This window comes from Nyctibius grandis, chromosome Z, assembly GCF_013368605.1.
Source record: "Nyctibius grandis isolate bNycGra1 chromosome Z, bNycGra1.pri, whole genome shotgun sequence".
Lineage (NCBI taxonomy): Eukaryota > Metazoa > Chordata > Aves > Nyctibiiformes > Nyctibiidae > Nyctibius > Nyctibius grandis.
In genome coordinates, this window is record NC_090695.1 from 68454170 (window position 1) to 68480238 (window position 26069).

At 41.0% G+C, this 26069-nt stretch overlaps 1 protein-coding gene across 1 annotated transcript in view; it reads left to right on the forward strand.

The window, feature by feature from the left end:
- The window catches only part of FANCC (FA complementation group C), a 71975-nt gene that overhangs the window by 18444 nt on the left and 27462 nt on the right, over nucleotides 1-26069 (forward strand). The window contains exons 4-5 of the mRNA XM_068423636.1: nucleotides 19910-20029; nucleotides 20845-20909. Of these exons, the coding sequence (XP_068279737.1) occupies nucleotides 19910-20029; nucleotides 20845-20909 (185 nt within the window). The remainder of the gene's footprint in view (nucleotides 1-19909; nucleotides 20030-20844; nucleotides 20910-26069) is intronic.

The window sequence follows — 26069 nt, forward strand, 5'->3', positions numbered from 1 at the left end:
GTGTTTTTTTGGAAGAAAAGGAATGACATTAATGGAGAGCGTGACCATTGTAAAGTAACATTTTTTTTCTCGTTTTTAATATTGCTGCTTATAAACTTGTTTTAATATAAATTAGATCATTGTGATTTAAGGAAACAGTAATCCGTCTCTTCATTCTCTCTCTAACATTACCAACTTTAATACAGATGCATTAATTTATACATGAAGACGTAGGTTGTACACTGGAATTACGATATTCTTAGGTGAAGAGTATTGATTTGATTTTGTGGCAAATTTACTTGTTGTCTTTGCTTTGTCAGATGGTTGATCTAGGGCCAAATCTACATTTCCAAGGTTGAAAAAATAACTGTGGACCTTAATAAGAGATCTATGGGACTAAGAATTTGTAAGAACACCTCAGAAAATGTTGTTAGGAAAGAATATGATATGTTAAGAATAAGCCAAATAGAATGTAATAAGCTTTTCTCTTTTTTTTTTCTGTAAAGTATTCTCTCATCTTTATAAAAGCAAATCTACAAGCTCACGTTTGACTAGGAGATGGGAATTTAAGGTAACCCGAAGAAGATATTTAGTGCACAAATTATATTGAACTGCAAGATCTATTCTTTAGTCTGCTTTATTAAGTTAGGAAGAGCCTAAATAATTTGTCATTTGTCATTCCAAGGGGGAAATGGGCCCCAAGGCCGTTTGATGCAGAAAAATATTAAAATAATGTTGGGTTTACAATAAATGATGCCTCTATGAGATAAGAATACTATATTAATGACACATATGGGTAATGTGTCTATTAAAAGGCTTATGAATTGCCAGAGTTCATACTGAGAAACATGTTTTTTCATTCTTATCTAGACACTTTTGAAAGAGGGAGATTAAGAGCTGAACTAAGATATTTGAGTTAAAATTATGAACATAATTCACCTGTTATTTATTGTTGAGAAAGAGGAGAAAGAACCTGTGTCATAGATCATAAATTATATCATGGTTTTATTACAAGTACAACATTTGAAACTTTGTTTTTGTTGTTTCCCCCTTCTAAGGGGAGAACACTAATTTTAGTAATATTCAGACTAAGTTAAATAACTATTTCTAAATAAACTATTTCTTATCTTTGTAATAGTATCACTATAATATTTTACCATAGGTAAAATACAAAATAAAGAGAAGGGAATGCCAGTTTAAGAGGGAAGGGGAGGCGTGGACCAGGGGATCTGGTTTTCCCCTAGCAGTTTTGGGAAGAGAGAGGTCTGTGTTCCAGGGGGCATGCGTCCAAGAGAGAAATGGAAAATGTTAAGTCTCCTCGAGGCCAAAGTAGTTCAAAGTTACTTAATCACTTTCTAAGACTCACTCATGTGGTTTTAGGGATCTTATGGCTTTTTTGGTATGTTTGGAAAAGAGGAGTTGTCATTCCTCCTCTAACCTGTGCAAATAATCATCAGGAACTTTGATCACTGCAAAGACCATCGTGTATTCCTTCAGATGAAAGACATCTGATAGTGATTAAAGTGTGTATCTTGTTTACACTTTTCCTATTAATTTTTTCTATATTTTTCTCTGGTCCTTCAGGAGTCTTTGTGGCCCTTTTCCTCAGTCATGATATGTGGAATATACCCTTGCCTCTAATCAAAGGTTTATATCAAAGAGGGTCTAAAGACATTTCCTCAGGAAGTGGTCTAGAGTGGGTGAAAATGAATGGGCTTTTATCCAGTCCTTGATTTTTTTTATTCATCCTTGCTTTTGGTACATCCTTCTTCCCTCATTTGCTAGGTGGTGGCACACTGGTTAGTGTAACACTTCATATTTAGAGCCAGTAGGCAATCTGTGCTTTTCACAGGAGCATCTGTGCAGCCAATTCCTGGCAAAATTGTTGAAATGGTACAGACTGCCTCATAAATTTGGTAGGGAAGAGTGTAATAACAGCTATGTTGTGCTTCCAACAGCAGCATTGTACTGCTTAATTCTGTGTGGTAGAGCACCAGACAACATCAGGAGCATGCATGGAATATAAGTTTTGAATGCATGGAATATGTTTTGAACTTTTTTAATACTTACTGGAGAGGTCAGAATTTAAAATAAAATTTTCTGCTAAGAGAACTGCTACATATTTTGATGTTTAGGGCTTATTTTGTTGTTTTCAAAGTTATTATGAAATATTAAACATCCTTAATGAGAAGGGGAGAAGTTGTAATGCATTTAAATCATAGGGTCATCGGAAGTGCTCAATGTATGTAATCACTTAATGAAATGACAGATGGAATTGTAATATTTTAGTGCTCTCTAGATACACGTCTAATCTACAATTCACATAGCTTTTGTGCTTTAAAAATCTAAAGCAATGACTTAGCTCATTATAAAGATGTGGGGTGAAAGGGTGGTGTGTCAGACTATATCTTGATAAGTAGGTTAAAGTGAATATTTCACTGATAGATCTCCTTTCACTGCGGCACTGGCTGTACTATAAGGCAAAATGTTTTCATAAACTTAAAAGAGAAGTGTTTAAAGTATCCAGTTTTCAAGTCATTTGTGCACGTTAGATATAACTTGCTATTCACGTTCAATGGTTTTCTTGTTGGACAATGTAAGGGGACTTGCCGCAACAGATGCAATAGATTATAAGAAGACTGCAAGTATAATAATTACAGCATGCAGCAGACTTTGCTGGCAGATACAACAACGTAGCAGTCTCTTTAATCATAGTGCTTCCCATAGTGTGGGTGGCCACAGGCTGCAGACATTTCAGTCAATCCCTTCTCCGTGCAGCAGTGGTTGTAAAATAGAGCTGAAGTAAACAGCATTCCACAGACTTTCAGGGGCTTTTAATTTTGAGAAAGTATAGCTTCCCTTCGCCCCTCCTTTTGGCTACTCGCTTCTGCCAGCTGTAGCCGTACAAGTCATGCTTCCTACCAAATCAGTTCTGCTTGAAGTAAATAGTATATAATGTAATATATATAGACTCTTCAAAAAAATTTTTTTTTGTTTGGTTGTTTTTTTTGTTTAAATGTATGCCACTTCAAAATCTGAATGTTTTGTTGTTTTTTTTGGCAATAGGAAGCAACCTCTGCACTTATACTGAGTGCTGTAGCACGTTTAATCCTTTTTTAAAAGCCTTTCATCTTCATTGTTTTCATTCTCCCAATTTTTTTTGCTTCAATGCTCAGTGTTGTTTTACTGTTTCTCAAAAATGTTTTACTCTCACTGAAGCCATTAGCACAGCACTTTTCCTCCAACCAAAATGAAGAGGAACTTTTTGTTTTCACCTGGCAGCCAGTTTGCTGCTTTGGAAGCTGATTTCACCTCCTTTATGTTTGACATATACTAATCTGGAATCTTGAGTTTCATGAAATAGATTTAAATGGCTAAACTTTGTGTCATGCAAATACTTAACAGTATTTACAGACCTTTTTGGAGTAAGTAAATCAGCTGCAGTTGAGGACAGATACTGTAGTTCTGTTATATAAGTGTGTGGGCATGAAAGGATACATTTTGATAGATGAGTTTTTACATTGTATTTAAGCATACCTGGAATTAAGTATGTAATGAGCTTGAAAGAAACATCTTAACTTTCACTGGATAACAGTTGAAAGTCAATTTTCTTTTGAATCAGAACAAAAGACTGTTCAATGAGATACATGCACACTTTTAGATCTAACATCATTAATTAGAGCCCAATGACTTAATGAACTCCTAATGTGATATGCGACCTTTCAACTTTTAAATTACTGGTTAAAATTCAGTTTTGAGAACCAAGTCTGCTTGCTTTGCAATGTGTCCCGAGGGAGTAATGAGTGATAAAGACACTATTCTCAGTCCTTTGTGCGATTTGTTTGTGTCCGGGTACCAATCTGGAAAGGGAAAGGAGCTCCTCAGAGCCACTGGCCCTCTTATTCCTGTCCCTGGTGTGTATGTCCTGTGTGTACTCAAAATACTTGGGCCAGAGATGGAGTGGTTTCAGAACCATTGTTAAACATTTTTGTTCAGCTGCACCAGCTGTTAAAGTGTGCGTGACTATGCTGGGTACGCACCCAGGGAAACCCACTTCTCCCAGCAATACTTGCTGAAGATTTGACATACCTGCCTCTTAAACTTGCTAAATTACAGCTCTGCCTCTAGTAGGTTCTGTTGGAGGGGGAAGGTTGCAGTGAAAATTGGAATTGACTGATGAACTGAAGATGAGTAAGTAGTTGATATAGTGATAGTATATATTCAAGAATTGTAATAGAATATGTTCTAAAACAATTTTATTCATAAAGGACAAGAGGGTGATTGAAGATGTTAAGAGATATTTATACAAGAGGAGATCGAGTCTGGCTCTTTCCAATGTAGTGAGAGAACATTTAAGAGTGAAGATGGGTTTTGATACTTAGCACATAATCAGTTTCTGATGCTTATTGTTCCGAGTTCACTCACAGTATTTTTTTGTTGTTGTTGTTCTTTCAGTTTTTGGAAAGTCAACCAGAGGGAGTTCTTGGTCGTTTCTAACCTATTGAAGGTTATGCATCTAAGTTGTTAGTTAGCCTTCTCACTAATCCCTTCGTGAATCAACTTTCTAAGCTGATTTGGACCTTCTCTAGTCACCTATAGATAATTGCATTGGCAGGATGTAAGAGAATGTGCAATATTTGCAGATTTGCAAGTATCACCATATTCTTCTGGTTAAAAATAGTATGATAATATGAATGGGCTGGGGGAAAACAGACCTCTCTTCTTCTTTTTTCAAAAAGATAATTCTTTAACAATGCCAAGCTAACTTGAATATAAATAATTTCTTGGCTTCTGGGCCAAAATAAACAAAAGCTAAGTATCTCAAAGAAGAAAACAAGAAACTAAGGATTCTGCTTTCCTGCAAGGCTGCTTGAGCTTTAACAGCTAGTGTCACAATTTGCTAGCCAGCTGACATTTCTCAGAGCACTTTAGTAGTGCCGGGTGGCTCTAGTAAAGGATAATGATTTGTTACTGGCAAACAAAAAGAGGTCTCTATTTGAAAAAATTCTACTGGCATTAGATATTTTTGCTCAACATAATATAATTAATGACCATCAGTTGTTGCTTCACCATTACAGGCGTATTTTGTGCTTTTTTACTAAAAAGTTCAGTAAACAATTTTCTCCCCTTAAACTTCTAACAGCTTGATACTTATGAAGTCCAAACCAAGTGATTAAAAGTCATTTCTCCTGAATATCATCCTAGGTTAGGTGATCTTTGGTATTTGCAAAATCTGACACTGGGCACATACATTTATTGAAAAAAGCATAAGTTTGGGATTATCTTTTTTTGTAGAAATTACTGAACTCACAGATTTAAACTAGAAGTGAAACAATTTTATGATGCGTCCACTCTTTCTAAACTTAAATTTATTCACTCCTCTTTTCCACATATTTTTTTTTGTGGATTTAAGGAATTCTTCTGTGGAAAGCTTGCAATTTTGGCTTTTGAAAATTGTGAAGGGAAGAGGGAAATTAATTCTAAATCTCTGGCTAGTTAAACCAGAAGGCTTAAAAAAAAAAAATAAAAAATTTACAGTTGACTCTGGTGAAGCTATTGAATTTCCTTTTGTAAGTTAGTGTAAATGTGTGTTTTATTTCAGCAGCAAAAGTCTCCCCCTTTTTAATACAAAGAGTAATAGCACTTTCTAGGTGGGTGTTTCTTAAAGAGAAAGGGGAAAGAAAAGAGAAGGAGATTTGAAACTGCTTTTCCTGTCTGAGGCCAAGAGTAGACTCAAAGCTTGCCAGCCCCACAATTCTTTAGCTTCTTTCTTATGATTTCCAAGGGTTTTGTTAGTGATTTGCAGATGGAGCTTAGGCTTTGGAACTCATCCATTAAAAAGTTGTGTGGTCTTAGCCGCAGTAGTAGTGCAACATGTTTTTCCTATACTAGTTTCACAGAAGTTAACTGAGCTTGAATTGGTGAAGGAACAGCAATGCAGCTTCTCCCTCCCCTCCCTTCCCATAATTTTCTTTCCTACATATTATTTGGAAATTAGGATCAGGTTCATCTTGAATTGTATGGAAGTATGTAAAATTTTTCTTCCATTTTAAGAAACAGAGATAGAATATGAGCCTAGTCTTTTTAATAAGCTACATGTATCAGCAAGATTAACAGGATTCATAGCATACATTATTTTCTAAAGAAAAAGCATATCTGTCTGAATGGGTTTTTGAGGTTTTTTCCATTGTTTTTTGAGTAGGTTATTCATGGTACTTTTGTGTATTTTTGCCACTATTACTTCTTTTCAAAAACAAGTTGCAATTATGATTATTGAAGCAAAGTAAGGAAATTGGCCTAATGTAAGAGTACCTGAGCAGTTTTACTGAAAACACTGACTGAAGGTGAGCCTGTTTACATGCTTCAAGGACAGAACAGGGTGAAGGACTGTGTTGCATCAGGTACAGTGAGGAGAACTTCATAGAAACTATGTTTTCCTGTGTGTAAATATGCGAAAAGCGAAGAAGTCTGTGCATCTGGCAACATTAGTTTTGTGAAAGAATAATATTATTCCTGGATTTTTTTTTGAAATATCTAAAGTAGTAGTAACTCAGTCTAGTCACTTATCTATAGATTTTCTGTAACTCGATCACATGCTTAAATGGCAAAATCCTTGTCTCTGTAGGAGTGTTTAGCAGAATAATTTGTTTACGATCAACTAGTGTTTCACAGAATCACAGAATCACAGAATCACAGAATGTTAGGGATTGGAAGGGACCTCGAAAGATCATCTAGTCCAATCCCCCTGCTGGAGCAGGATTACCTAGATCATGTCACACAAGAACACGTCCAGGCGGGTTTTGAATGTCTCCAGAGAAGGAGACTCCACAACCTCTCTGGGCAGCCTGTTCCAGTGTTCGGTCACCCTCACTGTAAAGAAGTTTTTCCTCATATTTATGTGGAACCTCCTGTGTTCCAGCTTGCACCCATTGCCCCTTGTCCTGTCAAGGGATGTCACTGAGAAGAGCCTGGCTCCATCCTCATGACACTTGCCCTTTACATATTTATAAACATTAATGAGGTCACCCCTCAGTCTCCTCTTCTCCAAGCTAAAGAGACCCAGCTCCCTCAGCCTCTCCTCATAAGGGAGATGTTCCACCCCCTTAATCATCTTGGTGGCTCTGCGCTGGACTCTCTCTAGCAGTTCCCTGTCCTTCTTGAAGTGAGGGGCCCAGAACTGGACACAATATTCCAGATGCGGCCTCACCAGGGCAGAGTAGAGGGGGAGGAGAACCTCTCGTGACCTGCTAACCACACCCCTTCTAATACACCCCAGGATGCCATTGGCCTTCTTGGCCACAAGGGCACACTGCTGGCTCATGGTCATCCTGCTGTCCACTAGGACCCCCAGGTCCCTTTCCCCTACGCTGGTCTCCAACAGGTCTGTCCCCAACTTGTACTGGTACATGGGGTTGTTCCTGCCCAGATGCAGGACTCTACACTTGCCCTTGTTATATTTCATTAAGTTTCTCCCCACCCAACTCTCCAGCCTGTCTAGGTCTCTCTGAATGGCTGCCAGCCTTCCGGTGCGTCAGCCACTCCTCCCAGTTTGGTGTCATCAGCGAACTTGCTGACAGTGCACTCTATTCCCTCATCCAAGTCATTAATGAATATATTGAATAGAACTGGTCCCAGTACCGACCCTTGAGGGACTCTGCTAGACACAGGCCTCCAACTGGACTCTGTCCCATTGACCACCACTCTCTGGCTTCTTTCCTTCAGCCAGTTCACAATCCACCTCACTACCTGATCATCCAGACCACACTTCTTCAGTTTCGCTGCGAGGATGCTGTGGGAGACCGTGTCAAACGCTTTACTGAAATTGAGATGGACCACATCCACAGCTTTACCGTCATCTATCCACCGGGTTACGTCCTCATAAAAGGCTATCAAGTTGGTTAAGCATGACTTCCCCTTGGTGAAGCCATGTTGAGTGCCCCTAATGATCCCCCTATCCTTGATGTGCCTAGAGACAGCACCAAGGACAAGTTGTTCCATCACCTTTCCGGGGATGGAGGTGAGGCTGACCGGTCTATAGTTACCCGGGTCCTCCTTCTTGCCCTTTTTGAAGACTGGAGTGACATTCACTTTCCTCCAGTCCTCAGGCACCTCTCCCGTTGCCCACGACTTAGCAAAGATGATGGAGAGTGGCCTAGCAATGACTTCCGCCAGCTCCCTCAGCACCCGCGGGTGCATCCCATCAGGGCCCATGGATTTATGGACATCCAGATTGCTTAACTGGTGTCTGACCCAGCCCTCATCAACCAAGACAGATTCCTCCTCGATCCTGACTTCTTCTGTGGCCTCAGGGGTCCAGGGCTGCTCAGGACAGCCTCCAGCAGTATAGACAGAGGCAAAGAAGGCATTCAGTAACTCCGCCTTCTTTTTATCCTCTGTCTCCAGGGCCCCCACCTCATTCATCAGTGGGCCTACATTGCCTCTAGTGTTGGTTTTACCTGCAATGTATTTGAAGAAGCCTTTTCTGTTGTCCTTGACCTCTCTTGCAAGGTTTAATTCCAAGGAGGCCTTAGCTTTCCTAGTTGCCTCCCTACATCCTCTGACAATAGACTTATATTCCTCCCAAGTGGCCAGCCCCTCCTTCCATGATCTGTACACCCTCTTCTTCCACTGGAGTTTGCCCAGCAGTTCCCTGTTTAACCATGCAGGTCTCCTGGTACCCTTCCTTGACTTCCTACCTGCTGGGATGCTCTGATCTTGAGCTTGGAAGAAGCAGTCCTTGAATGCTAACCAACTATCTTGAGCCCCCTTACCTTCTAGTACCCTGTCCCATGGGATTTCCCCTAGCAATTGCTTGAAAAGGCCAAAGTTGGCCCTCCTGAAGTCCAGGGTTGTGATTCTGCTAGCTATTCTGTTCCTGCCACATGAGATCCTGAACTCTACCATCTCATGGTCGCTACAACCAAGGCTGCCCTCAACCTTCACCGCTTCAACCAGACCCTCCTTGTTAGTGAGGATAAGATCCAGCAGCGCTCCTCTCCTGGTTGGCTTATCCACCATTTGCATCAGAAAGTTATCATCAATGCACTGGAGGAACCTCCTGGACTGAGGATGGCTGGCTGAGTAGGCGTCCCAGCAAATATCAGGGTAGTTGAAATCCCCCACAACAACCAGGCCCTGTAATTGCGAGACTGCTCTCAGCTGCCTGTAGAAGGCCTCATCACCCTCCTCATCCTGATCCAGTGACCTGTAATAGACACCCACAACAGTATCACCCCTGCCAGCCTGCCCCTTAATTCGCACCCACAAACTCTCAACTCGCTCCTGATCCGCCCCTGGACAGAACTCAATACATTCTAGCTGCTCACTCACATAAAGAGCAACTCCACCACCTCTCCTTAGTGGCCTGTCTTTCCTGAACAGGACATAGCCATCCATGACCACATTCCAGTCATGCGAGGCATCCCACCAAGTCTCTGTAATTGCCACTAAATCATAGCCCCCCGACCGAACACGGATTTCCAACTCCTCGTGTTTATTCCCCATGCTGCGTGCATTGGTGTACAGGCATTTCAGGAAGCGAGCTGAGCACACCGATTTCACCCCAGGGGGATGGGAGGCCTCCTGGTCTACCTCAACACTAGAGCGTTGCCCCAGTGGTGCAAGCCCAGCTACTACCCCATCCCCCTTCGAATCTAGTTTAAAGCTCTCCAAATGAGCCCTGCTAATTCCTGTCCCAGAACCCTTTTGCCCCTACGACATAAACCTTTCCCATGTATTACCATCACGCCTGGTGTCTTATAAAACCAGCCATTATCAAAGAACCCAAAGCCCTGCCTGTAGCACCAGTCTCGTAGCCCGGCATTAATAGAGAGAATCCTACTATTCCATCCCACGTCATCACCTGAAAATGGAAGGAGGGAGGAGAAAACAACTTGTGCCCCAGACTCTTTCACCAACCGTCCTAGGGCCTTGTAGTCTTTCTTCATCCCCCTCAGACTACGGGATGCAGCTTCTTCCCCACCTGTCTGGAAGATCAGCAGGGGGTAGTAGTCTGTGGCCTGCACCAGGTTGGGGAGTTTCCTGGTGATATCCCTGATTCGGGCTCCAGGCAGGCTGCAGACCTCCCTGTGATGGGGGTCAGCTCTGCATATTGGGCCCTCGGATCTCTTTAGGAAGGAGTCTCCAACCACTAAAACTCTTCTCTTCTTCCTTGTGGAGGTGGTAGCCATACACCTGTCAGGTTTTTCTGACTGTGGTGGGACCTCTGATATAGGTTGCCTCTCCACCACATCCCCATTGGACCGGCTGTATTCCACTAGGGCTTCATATCTATTTCTCCGAGGCACCTGTGGAGGCAAGGTAGGCATGGAGGGCACTCGCCTTTTGCCAAGGCCATAGACTTGCCTCCACTCACTCCTCTCCTCTAGGTTATTGTTTTCCACCTGAGAGGGGCAGAGTACAGGGGTCCCTCGATCCTGGGAGCTCTCCGGCAGGTGCTCCCATTTTTGTTGCAGGGAGGGCAGAGCCTGGCTCCACCAGTCTATCTCCATTTCAGCCTCCCCAGTGCTCCTGAGCCTTTCTACTTCGGCTTGAAGCCTTTCAACCTGGCTTTGCAGCTGTGCCGCTCGGCTGAGCGGATCATCTACCTGCTCACAGCGCACACAGGCCCCTGTCACCACAGAGACGCTGTAGCATTCCCTGCAGCCTGTGACCTGCACCATTGCCTCCTTCCGTGGGAGCTCTGTCTGGGTTCCCACATCCATTTTGGTCTTCTTCCGCTGGGTGGAGACCATTGTTCTTTCACTGAGCTGGGAAATACCTTTCATGGTTATCAATGGAGATTTAGATGTGGGCAGATGTCAGATTGTCATTCCAAGTGAATAAGGAGAAAAATGAGAAGCTCCAATAAATTCTAAACATGTACTTGTGGCCAACAATTTTATTTAGTGTGCTGGTATAGAATTTAGCTAGTGAAAACCATCCCATAAATGCATGTATCCATAAACTGTGCTGAAACAAAAAAACTTCCTGACAGTAAATGTCAGAAAGAAATGTAGGAAGAAAACCCCTCCCCGCCCTATACTTAGGCACTTTGGCCCCGATCCAGTCAATTACTGAAGAATATTCTAAGCTTTCTTAAAATTAAGTTGAAACTGAAGAGATTTCTTTGTGCAAAACCGCTGAGTGGTTACTGGAATAGGCTCAATTTGGTGACGCGGGAGGTTGTGTTGACTAGCTCATCATTGAAATATATGTGTATGCATTGTACAACATTTCGACTATTTGAAAAGTGTTTTAACTAATTTTAATTTTAAAGCAGAAATTGGAGATTTTGATTAGGTTATCGATGGTAAGTAGTTAAAGAATTTTTACTAGCTTATAAAATACACTCTCACATACTGATAATAATTAAGTTTTTAACAAATATATGCCATATAATTTCCCCTAATTTATACACTCAGATTTTTATAAAAAAATTACATTGAAAGCTACATTATGTTTAAACCTGTATGATGTTTTACTACCTTATTTTCTTTTAGATTTTGGTTTTGCTTTGTGGAAAACTAATTTTCTGTCTTTTCCTGGAACTAAGGAGCAAGTGAGCAAGAGGTCTTGTAATCAAAACTAAAAGTCACAGACTTTGTTATGATTGGATGAGTGTGTGGAAATAATATGGATTGTGTTATGTCAACATCCTACTCACAGAATTGGTTTCATAAACAATTGGTATTGGTCTCTGAATGAGCAATGCTGCCTTGTCCTTTACAGACTTAGCCACTGCGATTCTCCAGAACTGGCTGTTTATTTTGTAGTAAAAAGGTCCTGAGAATACCAGACCTGTTTGTGTTTTATTTTTAGAGGGTATGGAATACAACAAAACTCGTAAGCCATCAGGTAGGATTTTTAAGAAAACATTACTAAAAAGTATCTGCAGGAATTTGGTTTGGACTGAGCTGCTGAAAGCTAGCAAACAAACAAATTAATTTACATTTTAAAAAATCAGAGCAATGTGTATACCTTGCTTCCTGAGGACTCTGTTTAAATAATTCAGGAATTAATTTGGGATGTTACAATCCTACCTATTTAAAGAAAGAAACAGTACCTATTGTATAGCATTTTTATTTTTTTAATAACGATTGGAAATCATATTATCTAATTCTGCAGTCGATTACAGAATCACAGAATGTTAGGGATTGGAAGGGACCTCGAAAGATCATCTAGTCCAATCCCCTTGCCGGAGCAGGATTACCTAGACCGTATCACACAGGAACGCGTCCAGGCGGGTTTTGAATGTCTCCAGAGAAGGAGACTCCACAACCTCTCTGGGCAGCCTGTTCCAGTGTTCGGTCACCCTCACTGTAAAGAAGTTTTTCCTCATATTTATGTGGAACCTCCTGTGTTCCAGCTTGCACCCGTTGCCCCTTGTCCTGTCAATGGATGTCACTGAGAAGAGCCTGGCTCCATCCTCATGACACTTGCCCTTTACATATTTATAAACATTAATGAGGTCACCCCTCAGTCTCCTCTTCTCCAAGCTAAAGAGACCCAGCTCCCTCAGCCTCTCCTCATAAGGGAGATGTTCCACCCCCTTAATCATCTTGGTGGCTCTGCGCTGGACTCTCTCTAGCAGTTCCCTGTCCTTCTTGAAGTGAGGGGCCCAGAACTGGACACAATATTCCAGATGCGGCCTCACCAGGGCAGAGTAGAGGGGGAGGAGAACCTCTCTTGACCTGCTAACCACACCCCTTCTAATACACCCCAGGTTGCCATTGGCCTTCTTGGCCACAAGGGCACACTGCTGGCTCATGGTCATCCTGCTGTCCACTAGGACCCCCAGGTCCCTTTCCCCTACGCTGGTCTCCAACAGGTCTGCCCCCAACTTGTACTGGTACATGGGGTTGTTCCTGCCCAGATGCAGGACTCTACACTTGCCCTTGTTATATTTCACTAAATTTCTCCCCGCCTAGCTCTCCAGCCTGTCTAGGTCTCTCTGAATGGCTGCGCAGCCTTCCGGTGTGTCAGCCACTCCTCCCAGTTTTGTGTCATCAGCGAACTTGCTGACAGTGCACTCTATTCCCTCATCCAAGTCATTAATGAATATATTGAATAGTACTGGTCCCAGTACCGACCCTTGAGGGACTCTGCTAGACACAGGCCTCCAACTGGACTCTGTCCCATTGACCACCACTCTCTGGCTTCTTTCCTTCAGCCAGTTCACAATCCACCTCACTACCCGATCATCCAGACCACACTTCCTCAGTTTAGCTGCGAGGATGCTGTGGGAGACCGTGTCAAACGCTTTACCGAAATTGAGATGGACCACATCCACAGCTTTACCATCATCTATCCACCGGGTTATGTCCTTATAAAAGACTATCAAGTTGATTCCTTTGGATATCAAGATTACACAGTTTTGAAGTATTTTTAAAGCCAGGCTGGAAATAGAATTTGATCTCTTGTCTTCTAGGCCTGTGTTGAAAGCAATGGGCCATCTGACCGTACCGGGAACACCTAAGAACAAAATTGATGTACAGGCTCTTGAAATCATTGCCATACAAGAAATACTCATTCCAAAATCTGATAAAATGCAAAAGGGAATAGCACTTACTTCTAATGCTTCCTATGAATAAGATTTAGTTTTCCTTATTATACCTGCTTTTTCTTAGCAGAGCTGAGGAGATCTGGTTCCCGTTGAAGCAGATGGAAAGGTCAGAAATAAACCTGTTACTTGACCAGATTTCGGAAATTTACCCTTGGGTATCTGTGTTGTACAAATTCCAACAAATTCACATAGATCATAATTTTCAGCAAAATGTCATTAAAGATCTCTTTGCAAAAAATAACGGCACTCTGTGTTTCAAGGAGAAGATACTAAAGAGAAATGTCCTGTAGGATAAATGATAGATCCTTCTGTTCCATCCTGATCTACCTGTCGCTTTGACTGACTCATTCAAGTTGGCAAAAAGAGCCCATTAGTGTCACTGGGAATTCCTAATCAGTATCAGGTTTGAATGGCTCATCCCAGTGAAACCATCCATCTTCTCTCTTCAAAATATATTGCCCCTGTTGATTTTTACATCTGCTTCTGAGGTCATTCAGAATCATATATGTTTTGGAGAGAGAGTGTTGACAATTTTCCAGAAGTAAATTCATTTATCTGATTCCCCTGGAATGTCTTTGAAACTGTGTCATAAATTCCAGGACAGTTGCTACACTAATACACTTACTAGCATAAAACTTGTCATGTGGTCCTGTAATAAGCATCAAGTGCTATTTCTGTGTTGACGTCTAATTTCAGAGGTGGTTGTGCCTTTAATTCAGGCTTCTATATTTTCCCCATCAACATGAGCAGGAAGGTATTTCCTGTTACAGAAACAAGGGGGAAAAGGCTTTTGGATCCCTGCTTAGTAAAGGCAATATCAGAAGACTAAAGCACCTCCTCTCCCTTTCTGGAGTTGTGGACACTAGCTGAGTTGGTATCTGCCCGGTGCTGTGCTGCTTATCTCAGTGGAGGGGCAAATTCTGCTCCAGGAAAATAATTTCCAGGCTTTCACAGACGCATGTGCTCCAAGAGATGGTTGTCTCTGAGAAACAAACTCCATGAAGAAACTCAGTAAATCCCTTGTAGCACATGGAAATCAGCCTTCATTACTTAAAGAGGAATATCAAAAGAGTTGACTTAGCTTAAATGAAAAGTGATATGTAGGAAATAGTTTTCAGTTGCTTAGTCCTCTTTAGGTACAGGTGGATGAAAACCAGGGAACATAGTGACTTGTTTTCTCCATTTATATTCTCAGAAGTCTTTAGCTTCAAGTCTGTTCTCATTCCCTCCACTTCCCCTGAGTGAATTAATAAGGGTCAGCCTTATAGCCAATCTATAAATCAGAGGAGTAAATGTTAAATCAGGCCTCCTCCACTACAAAACCTGGTAGATATGAAGCACAGTGATTACACTGATAAAGTAAATCATTTTATGTCTTTGTGCAAATGCTCCTAGGATTATCTACCTGTTAAGTATATTAGAAATCTCTGTGCAGCAGTGGATGTTAAATTGAGTTAGCTAAAATATTACTCAGTATAAATTGCATCAATAAAGTAAAGCCACTGGCAAGGTTGTTTAAGGACGTTGGTCATTGTGAGGGCTTTATGAAAATTCATTAATTCAGTTTCAGGCTGAAAGGAATTTTGTCACAGAACTCTAATCCAAGGCCATGGGGATGGATGTATTCTCTTGAAACTAGAACCAAGGTGTTTTCTTTCCTGCTTCCTACCTAATCAATGGTGAAGGAAATCACGAAGGAAATCATTTCTGATATCATAGTATGCCTGACTGCTGTTCATTTTCCAGAATCATGACACCTTGTTATTTTTCCTTCTGAATGCAGCACTTCTGCCACAGACTCATCAGTTTTTCTGGTTTGTAGAATATGACATTAGTGGATTAGACGGTGAGTGGTAACTGATTTACTGCCAGAAATAACTGACAATTATGTAGATCTCAAAATTGTCTACTTTGCTGGAGTAGGCTAGGATTAGTGACTGAGATCATCAATACAGGGATGCATTTAGTATTGACCACTTTCCCATCATGTTCTTGAATATCTTCTACTGGATTTGAAATGATGCCTTAAAAGTCATTAGTCTCAAATTACTGGTCTCTGTGACTCCAGGAATCCACACTGTGGCTATATAAAACGTTACTTTTTTTTCTTTTCCACAATGCTTTGCGGGGGCTTCATAATGCAATAATGGAACCTATTACCAGTTTTGAATGTTTCTATAGCATCCTATAAGAACCTCTGTGAGAAAATCTCCTGAAACCTAGATTTCTCTATAGTATTTTCTGAAAAAGTTGATTTCAAAAGCGAAAGGAGAAACTTACATATAAGAAAGCATTGTTTTACACTTGGTCTTGGAGCTGGGTCTAACCAAGTTCTGCAGTATGATGTGAAACAACTACTGATACAGTCCTTTTAGATCCGAGAATTACTGGAATGTAAACATTGTGAACTTAGATGCTTGAGGTAAAAACTACAGCTTTCATTGCCATTTAGTTAAAAATTAGCCATTCCTGCTTTACACTGTATTTTTGATAATCAAGTTAATCATTGGGATTATTAGGGTGAAAGGGGATGGACAAAAATGAACTTTTTGTTCTCAGTCAGTTTGTCTCTTTAGAGACTATCTCTTGGAATTGTTTTCTTGTTTATCTTTCCATGTTCTAACTGGAAAATTGGGTTTCTCGCAGCAGCTGAGTTTGCCTTATCCAGCTTACGTGCTATGTGGCTGAAAAATCATGAAAAAATAATTGTGTTTAGTTGGAGGTTATTAGGTGTAAGCTTTATTTCTGGCCATTACACTACACCTTCCACACCATTTGTGTACTTACACAGAAGCGTACTGTTACAAGAGGATTATGCGATAGAACAGCTGAGAGCAACTTGTTTTCAAGAAACAGTTTGCCTTACAAAAATCATAAAATCATGGAATGGTTTGGGTTGGAAGGGACCTTCAACTATCATCTGGTCCAGCCCCCTGCCATGGGCAGGAACATCTTTCACTAGACCAGGTTGCTCAAGCCCCATACAACCTGACCTTGAACACGTCCAAGGATGGAGCATGCAGAGTTTCTCTGGGCAACCTGTTCCAGTGTCTCTGGCTTTCTGGGCTGCAAGTGCACATTGCCAGCTCATGTCCAATTTTTCATCCACCAGTATCCCCAAGTCCTTCTCTGCAGGGCGGCTCTCAATCCATTCATCCCTGAGTCTGCATTGGTATTGGGGATTGCCCTGACCCAGGTGCAGGACTCTGTGCTTGGCCTTGTTGAACTTTATGAGCTTTGCACAGGCCCACTCCTCAAGCCTGTCAAGGTCCCTCTGGATGGCATCCCTTCCCTCTAGTGAATCAACCGCACCACATAGCTTGGGGTCATCTGCAAATTTGCTGAGGCTGCACTCCGTCCCACTGTCCCACTCAATCCGATCCCATTGATGAAGATATTAAATAGTATTAGTGCCAGTACGAACCCTTGAGGGACACCACTTGTTACTGGTTTCCACTTGGACATTGAGCTATTGACTGTAACTCTTTGGACGCAGCCACCTAGCCGATTCCTTATCCATCTAACAGTCCAATGGTCAAATTTAAGAGTGAATTGTCAATATTTACTTTTCTTTCAGACAGCTCTCTGCTAATGCAATATATTGTAGTGAAAGAATTATCACTTACAACAAGAATTATGTGCAGTAAATGGGCTACATTTTCTAGAGAGAAGGAGAAGTTTCTGGACATGTTTTGGACCGAAAAAAAGCATTTAAACCTTAAAAGGTGAAGGCTTTAAATTATTCTTGCAAAATTTCTGATCTTTGTTCCACGTAGGTTTGTCTCATGCTTTGCACTGGCAATAGTATCTGTAAAATGAAATATGTAAGACATAGAGTTTTTCACCTTTAATACATACCTTTCTTTTATACATACGTAATACCTTCTTTCATCTTGACTACAGTATCTCCTTTCCCCTGTTTCCCTTGCCCCCTTCTGGCTGTTCAGAGGTTTTGTGTGTTCCAAAAAAATAGCTGAAGTGATCTGTAAAATCCTAGCATGGATGTAGTGAAGTGCTCAGAAAAGGAAAAAAAAACCAAAAAACCAACTAACCAATCAAACAAAAAGACCCCAGGAAAGCATTGCAGGCCATATGCAGACTGACGATGTGTAGTAACTTTGTCTTGTCTTTTCCTCTATTGGTTGCTTAACAAAGACGGTTAACAGAACGGTAGGGGAAAAGTAATTTCGAAATTACTCTTCACATAAAGTGTGTTTGATTAGTTTTATCCTTAGGAAAATTCTGGTTACAGAGAGGGTCACTAGGTAATATATTTTATAGTGTTACAGGTGAGTATATGAGTTTTTAAGCTAATCCCTCATTTAGCTGTCATTAGCTGCCATGTCAACCTGTCAAATCCTTTTCAGAGCTTTTTATGTTTGTTCTTCTCACTGGTGAAGCTTTTTGCAAGTCTTTCACTGAGCAATCCAACAAGCTTTGTACTTTTCAAGCCCCCCTCTAGCACAAGTGTCATCCCAGGTTTGTTGTTGCTAACTCCTTTATTTTGTTTTCAACTGGCAGTCTCATCCCTTATCTTATTCTACTTGGCAAATCGTTCTATTTTGTAGGAACTACTTGTCTGAACCCTTGATAGTGTTCTGAAAACAGATTTTAACTTTAGTCAAGTAGTAGTGCAACATAGTTGCAAAAGACAATGAAAATATATGTGGTTCCATATTAATAAATTTATTAAGGGATGTTTGGAGATTGTACAGTCTAACAGATTTTAGCCTTCACTGTTGACGTACTTAGATGCTTGTACATTTTGAAAATCCACCTTTTTGTGTATTTTTATAAGAATGCAAAAGTTGCATGTAAATTACTTCTTTGGAACTCTGTGTTGCCACAGCATTTTTCTTCCCCTTAGTTTTGGGGAAGTCACTAGATGGCAGAAAAGCAGTGGTTTCTCCTGTTGAGGACTAGTCAGGGAAAGGTTTACAATGACAGAAACAGGTATTTAGGCATTTAACATAAGTTCGCAAGGTAGTGAAATAATCCTAAACAAGAGTACGATAAATAAGGTGTCCCAAATGCTTGTTACTTATTTTGGTAGTAATGAATTTTCTTAGACCTCTGGTGTGCTTCTGCTGATTGTATCTTCTCTCTCACATTATTCAAACACAGAATACACCTTATTCCAGGACTTCTGAAGCAGTTTCTTAGGGATGTTCAACAAAAGCGTGCATAAATACTTGGTCTGGATTTCTGAAAGCAGAAAACGAGCTAACTGATTTTTATTCTTTTAGCCTCAAATCTTTCATCAGATCCCTCTTTTAAAAAGACTACATAGAGTGAAACCCCCTAACACCTTGGAAGTCACAGAGCTTTTGTCTGAACTTTCCTTTTAATTACGTATTTTTAAAATGAAGGTCTTTTTCAGTGTTTGCTAATCCTGACACTCTGTTACAAAGGGTTTTATACTTATTGTCATATGAAGTGTAATTTAGTTTATACTTTAAGTGTCAATGATATATAAAGCCCTGAAATGAACCTCTGGGAAGGGAATGTAACTGTTGTTATATTAGCATGTAGCAATAGACGACAGGAAGAAAAGAAAACTGTAACAAAGTCAGAGCAGATCATTTGATAAGCAACATAAAACTACTTCTGCTCAGTTATGACAGCAGGATGCAAAAACCTGCTCAAGATTTCACACACCAGTTTTCATAAACGAGTTCACTTGGGAAGGTGCTGGGGTGTAATGTGTTAATCTGACTTTAATCGGAATCTATCATCAAAGGATTGTTTTGATTTTTATAGGATGTATTAAAAAGTTTTATTAAACATGACTTAAAGCATTCCGTAGTGAAATCGGTAGAGAAGTAAATGTCAACCTAAATTTTTATCATTATCTTTTCAAGATAATGAGGAAATTAAGGAAATTAAATTATGAGGCCAGACCCTGAATCCCATCAAAAATACTGGGGCCTCTTGAAGGAGTGGTATGGAAAAGTAAACGTTAACTTTGTGTTTTCTCTTCTTGATCAAGGCACTGATCAAGACTACAGGTGAGTTTTTTGCTGTGTAGCAACGTGACTATTGCTATCCAGATGATATCAGGCTGAAATGTCTCCCAGAGAGCTGAAACCTGCCTAAGGTCTGTCTGGTTTTGACACGGATGGCCTCCATTCCTATTGCACAACTATTGAAATTGTGTGGTGTGTGAGCCCATGTTTGACTGTAGCAGCTGCAGCATTTTCCCTGTGGTTAATGGCAGCTGCCTGCTCTGCTGTGTTAATAGTGTAAAATGGCCACAACCGATCAAAATATCTTACCCCAGATATTGTTCAATAGCAGTCAGTTCTTTTTACACAGCATGTTGTAGCCTAACACTTTTTTTATTGCCCTTCTGTTGGTTTCTCACAGAGTTTGCTGTGCCATCTCCTTTCTTCTTCTAAGTGGGAAAGTAATGAAGCTGAAACAAGTACATTCGTATCAACTCTTGGCTACACGTCAGCGGATTATTATTGTCACTTAGTTAAAAATGTAAGTATTTTGTGCAATTGAGATTTTGTTAATAATAAATCACCAGTTTATAAGCACATACATGGAGCTGTCATTGTTATAAGGAACATGAACTGAACTTTGTTTATCTTTTCTTACCTCAGTTACTTTTACAGCCTTTTAAGGGAAAAAACGAAGTGGGATATCTCTGGACAAATGAAAAATTTTTTATTAGATTATACTGTAATAGATGTTCATAAACCAAAATTCCTGTTGCTGTTGTGTTATAACAAAAGATGTCTGCCCTGTCATTAATTTTTTTTCCCTATGAAGTTTATATATATTATTTTGTGTATTACAGTGTAACTTTTGGAATGTTTTCTTTGATTGTATGCACTGCATTTAAATGGTAGATGAGCCCTAAAACTTAGGAGGGTGTCTTTTACATTTAATATATAAAAACAATGGGAATAATATTTCATAATATGTTGACTTAAATCAGATAAAGCATATAAAATTATTAGTAGTGCTCTTTGAAAGTTTTTCCTCAACTCTTGGGGAAGCAGAGCTAAAATAAATAGCTTCTTATTTTTCAAATGTGGAAGGTATACAATGTGTGTTCAAAAACATTTTGCAGCATAGTTTATTCACTGATCTGGACAGCTTTTATTTGGCACCATTAATTAAAAAATTAAAAAATCAAACTGAGTGAACAGAGAAAGTTATTAACCTCCACAGTATGTCAATCACACAGAGACCCATGCAACTAATGTCTACTTATTTGCAGTATGTGTACTTCATTTTATTTTACTTTTAATTTAATTTAATTTTTTAATTTATTTTATTTTATTTAACAGATGGTCTTTTCATTAGTAACAGAACTCAGAGGAAATCAGTTCAATGGACTTAACATTCAGGGGAGGTAGGTGTTATCTAAACATCATTTTGATATGTTTTAGTTTGGATCATTACAGTTCAGTGAGGACCTTTTTACAGTCTTGGGCAACTTAGGCTTCAGTTGGAAAGTTTTGGATATATATGTAGATAATATCATGTATGGACAAGGTTGTTATGTTGTGCTTCACATACGAGTTTATACTTAACCTGAGAGTCACAGAATGGTTTGGGTTGGAAGGGACCTTCAAAGACCATCTAGTCCAACCCCGCTGCTGTGGGCAGGGACATCTTTCACTAGACCAGGTTGCTCAAAGCCTCATCCAACCTGGCCTTGAACACTTCCAGGGAGGGGGCATCCACAACTTCTCTGGGCAAACTGCTCCAGTGTCTCATTTCTTCCTTATATCTTATCTAAATCTATGCTCTTTCCATTTGAAACTGTTGCCCCTTGAAGGCCTCCCCAGAGCCTTCTCTTCTCCAGGCTGAACAACCCCAAATCTCTCAGCCTCTCTCCATAGGAGAAGTGTTCCAGTCTTCTGACCATTTTTGTGGCCCTCCTCTAGACTCGCTCTAACAGGTCCATGTCCTTCTTGTCCTGGGGGCCCCAGAGCTGGATGCAGTAGTCCAGATGGGGTCTCATGAGAATGGAGTAGAGGGGCAGAATCACCTCCCTCGACCTGCTGGCCATGCTCCTTTTTATGGAACCCAGGATACAGAATCACAGAATCACAGAATCACAGAATCACATTGGCTTTCTTGGCTGCAGGCACTCATTGCCAGCTCATGTCCAGTTTTTCATTCACCAGTATCCCCAAATCCTTCTCCACAGGGCTGCTCTCAATCCCCTCATCCCCCAGCCTGTATTGATACCGGGGGTTGCCCCAACCCAGGTGCAGGACCTTGCACTTAGCCTTATTGAACCTCATGAACTTCATAATCATGACACTGGCTGCTATATGCATCCTTATAACCGGTTAACTGGAAGTTAGTATAAGAAAAAACAAAAAAAAATTTCCAAAGGAATTTTTTTCCCTGTTTGTGTGAGTGATGGTTTAATATCACAGAATAGTAGTTTGTACTTCACAGAATCACAGAATCACAGAATGTTAGGGATTGGAAGGGACCTCGAAAGATCATCTAGTCCAATCCCCCTGCCGGAGCAGGATTACCTAGATCATGTCACACAGGAACGCGTCCAGGCGGGTTTTGAATGTCTCCAGAGAAGGAGACTCCACAACCTCTCTGGGCAGCCTGTTCCAGTGTTTGGTCACCCTCACCGTAAAGAAGTTTTTCCTCATATTTATGTGGAACCTCCTGTGTTCCAGCTTGCACCCATTGCCCCTTGTCCTGTCAAGGGATGTCACTGAGAAGAGCCTGGCTCCATCCTCATGACACTTGCCCTTTACATATTTATAAACATTAATGAGGTCACCCCTCAGTCTCCTCTTCTCCAAGCTAAAGAGACCCAGCTCCCCCAGCCTCTCCTCATAAGGGAGATGTTCCACCCCCTTAATCATCTTCATGGCTCTGCGCTGGACTCTCTCTAGCAGTTCCCTGTCCTTCTTGAACTGAGGAGCCCAGAACTGGACACAATATTCCAGATGCGGCCTCACCAGGGCAGAGTAGAGGGGGAGGAGAACCTCTCTTGACCTGCTAACCACATCCCTTCTAATACACCCCAGGATGCCATTGGCCTTCTTGGCCACAAGGGCACACTGCTGGCTCATGGTCATCCTGCTGTCCACTAGGACCCCCAGGTCCCTTTCCCCTACGCTGGTCTCCAACAGGTCTGCCCCCAACTTGTACTGGTACATGGGGTTGTTCCTGCCCAGATGCAGGACTCTACTGGTCCCAGTACCGACCCTTGAGGGACTCCGCTAGACACAGGCCTCCAACTGGACTCTGTCCCATTGAACACCACTCTCTGGCTTCTTTCCTTCAGCCAGTTCACAATCCACCTCACTATCCGATCATCCAGACCACACTTCCTCAGTTTCGCTGCGAGGATGCTGTGGGAAACCGTGTCAAACGCTTTACTGAAATTAAGATAGACCACATCCACAGCTTTACCATCATCTATCCACCGGGTTATGTCCTCATAAAAGGCTATAAAGTTGGTTAAGCATGACTTCCCCTTGGTGAAGCCATGTTGAGTGCCCCTAATGATCCCCCTATCCTTGATGTGCCTAGAGACAGCACCAAGGACAAGTTGTTCCATCACCTTTCCGGGGATGGAGGTGAGGCTGACCGGTCTATAGTTACCCGGTCCTCCTTCTTGCCCTTTTTGAAGACTGGAGTGACATTCACTTTCCTCCAGTCCTCAGGCACCTCTCCCGTTGCCCACGACTTAGCAAAGATGATGGAGAGTGGCCTAGCAATGACTTCCGCCAGCTCCCTCAGCACCCGCGGGTGCATCCCATCAGGGCCCATGGATTTATGGACATCCGGGTTGCTTAACTGGTCCCTGACCCAGCCCTCATCAACCAAGACAGATTCCTCCTCGATCCTGACTTCTTCTGTGGCCTCAGGGGTCCGGGGCTGCTCAGGACAGCCTCCAGCAGTATAGACAGAGGCAAAGAAGGCATTCAGTAACTCCGCCTTCTTTTTATCCTCTGTCTCCAGGGCCCCCACCTCATTCATCAGTGGGCGTACGTTGCCTCTAGTGTTGGCTTTACCTGCAATGTATTTGAAGAAGCCCTTTGTGTTGTCCTTGACCTCTCTTGCAAGGTTTAATTCCAAGGAGGCCTTAGCTTTCCTAGTTGCCTCCCTACATCCTCTGACAACAGACTTATATTCCTCCCAAGTGGCCAGCCCCTCCTTCCATGATCTGTACACCCTCTTCTTCCACTGGAGTTTGCCCAGCAGTTCCCTGTTTAACCATGCAGGTCTCCTGGTACCCTTCCTTGACTTCCTACCTGCTGGGATGCTCTGATCTTGAGCTCGGAAGAAGCAGTCCTTGAATGCTAACCAACTATCTTGAGCCCCCTTACCTTCTAGTACCCTGTCCCATGGGATTTCCCCTAGCAATTGCTTGAAAAGGCCAAAGGTGGCCCTACTGAACTTGTTATTAACGATACAATTTATCCATGCTTATTTAAAGAACCTCTCATTTTCCTTCCATTTATCCCTTGATCTTGTACCAAACAGTACTGTGGCAATACTGCATGTTTCATATACAACTATTTTAAACGTACCCAAGCACATAGTATTTCCACCATTTAACTGCTTCTTGGCCTGGTTTTCAAAGGATGAAAGTCTGAGAAAATGGGTGGGAAGAAAATTGTGATGTGCACTGGCCAGATCTCCAATTCAGATTATCAGATGTTTATAATCCCTTTGCAACATTGTGTGGGGTGTTTCTACATATCTAGGTGTAGTCAGTGAGAATAATCACCTTCATCCACACTACATAAATATAGTGAATTAAGCCAAAATCTGTGACCATAAAAAAGGGAATATATTTGCCTAATGCTACAGTTGTCACTGTTTTTGACATGATTATGCCTTTTCACTGTGTAATTTGTGCCTTTCCACTGAACTTGAAGTGCAGATCATAGTCTTTTTTCAATACTTTAAAAATTATCGTATCTGAATACATCAGTAGATCCTTTTGATTGCTTGTAAATTAGGTGTCTTTCAGCTAAAAAACAAAAGCAAAAATAAGGATAGATATTTCCAATATAGACTATATACTCAAATTGTGTCTTGTCTTTTAAATGTATGACTCTCCTGTGCATATTCTATTGGTCTTCAGAGTCAAAGCTGCTGCTATAATGAAATGAGTTTTATGACCAATTTAACACTGCATAGCCTGTAAAGTTATAGGGAAGAGGAGACTGATTGAAATATCTTCTTTGTATCATGAGCCAATAGCTTGGCTATTTTTCTCGCTTCCTTCTTGCACCTAGGTGTGTAAGGAAGAATAAATAAGCTGCATTCATATAGAGCTGCCTTTAGTACCGAAATCATGGACATAGTTAATGAGGAGCATCACAAAGTTTTGTTAAATGTAGAAAAGAAACACCTACATCTTACAAAGTATGGTGAAGCAGACTTAGCTGAAAAGCTAATGAGACTGTTGGGAAGAGAAATATCTGATTTCTACTGGGAGAAAAGGAAAACTTTGTACTTAGGTGGATTTTTGAGTGTAGAAATTATGATACGGCTGTTTATTCAAGTTGCAGAGACAAATGTAGTTTGGATTTAGAGATGTACATTGTCTCATTTCTCCATTCAGTGATGCTTACAGCAACACAGATGACAATGTCTGTGCAAATTCATTGCACACAGTGGAATGCACTGTGTGATATTCTCCAAGAATGTATTTTGAAGATTATGTAGAAGAAGAAGAAAATTGCCTTTGCAGGGTTTTTCTCGGAAGTTAAAAGTAAGAGTAAACTAAATTGCTAAAGTTTGCTAATCCTGGATAGGGAGTTAAAACCAGAATTTTGTAAAGGGGACTGATTTAAAGAGTCTCATGTCTGTGAACTTTACATGTATATCCCAAAAAACACTACTGCACAGTAAATATCAGCCCAATAATTGCCATTCCTACAGAAACATTTCTCATAGTAGAACTGCATCTCACAGTATTTCAGTGTAAGAAACCTTAAACACATATTTGGTTAGGTACTTACTCAGAAATTTGAGTCTTTGAAAATGAGTCATGTTTTATTTCTCTCCCTGTGGAAACCACAATGGTCCCCCATATCCAGAAATCATAGCACTTCTGTCACAGTATATGCCAGTGACCATTAGGCAACATCTATTTGGGAGCAGCTTTAATACATGCAGGGCAATAGAGTTAGCTCTTACTCAGAGCAGCCAGTAGTGTAATTCCTGTCTCAGCTCTTCACAGACTGTATTGGTGGCTCTCCAAAGAAAAGTGTTGGGTTCTTGCAAAGAATGCAGCCCTTTTAGAGAACAATGCAATCAGGAGAAACTTGCAGCAACTCAAGGAAGCCTTTTACAAACAGTCTAGCACTTTTTAATTTCCTAGAATCAATGTGTTGAAGTTCTTGTCTTTGTCAAAACTGCATTTAGAAAAATCTGCAGTTTCATATGCTAGAAACTACATGTACTCTGGGAGACTTGTCACTTCCATTTGCAAATGTTACCTCTTACATTGTGTGCCATTTTCCTTTTCCAAAGGAAAGGTTCTATGTTTTGTTTATGTTCCAGGTTC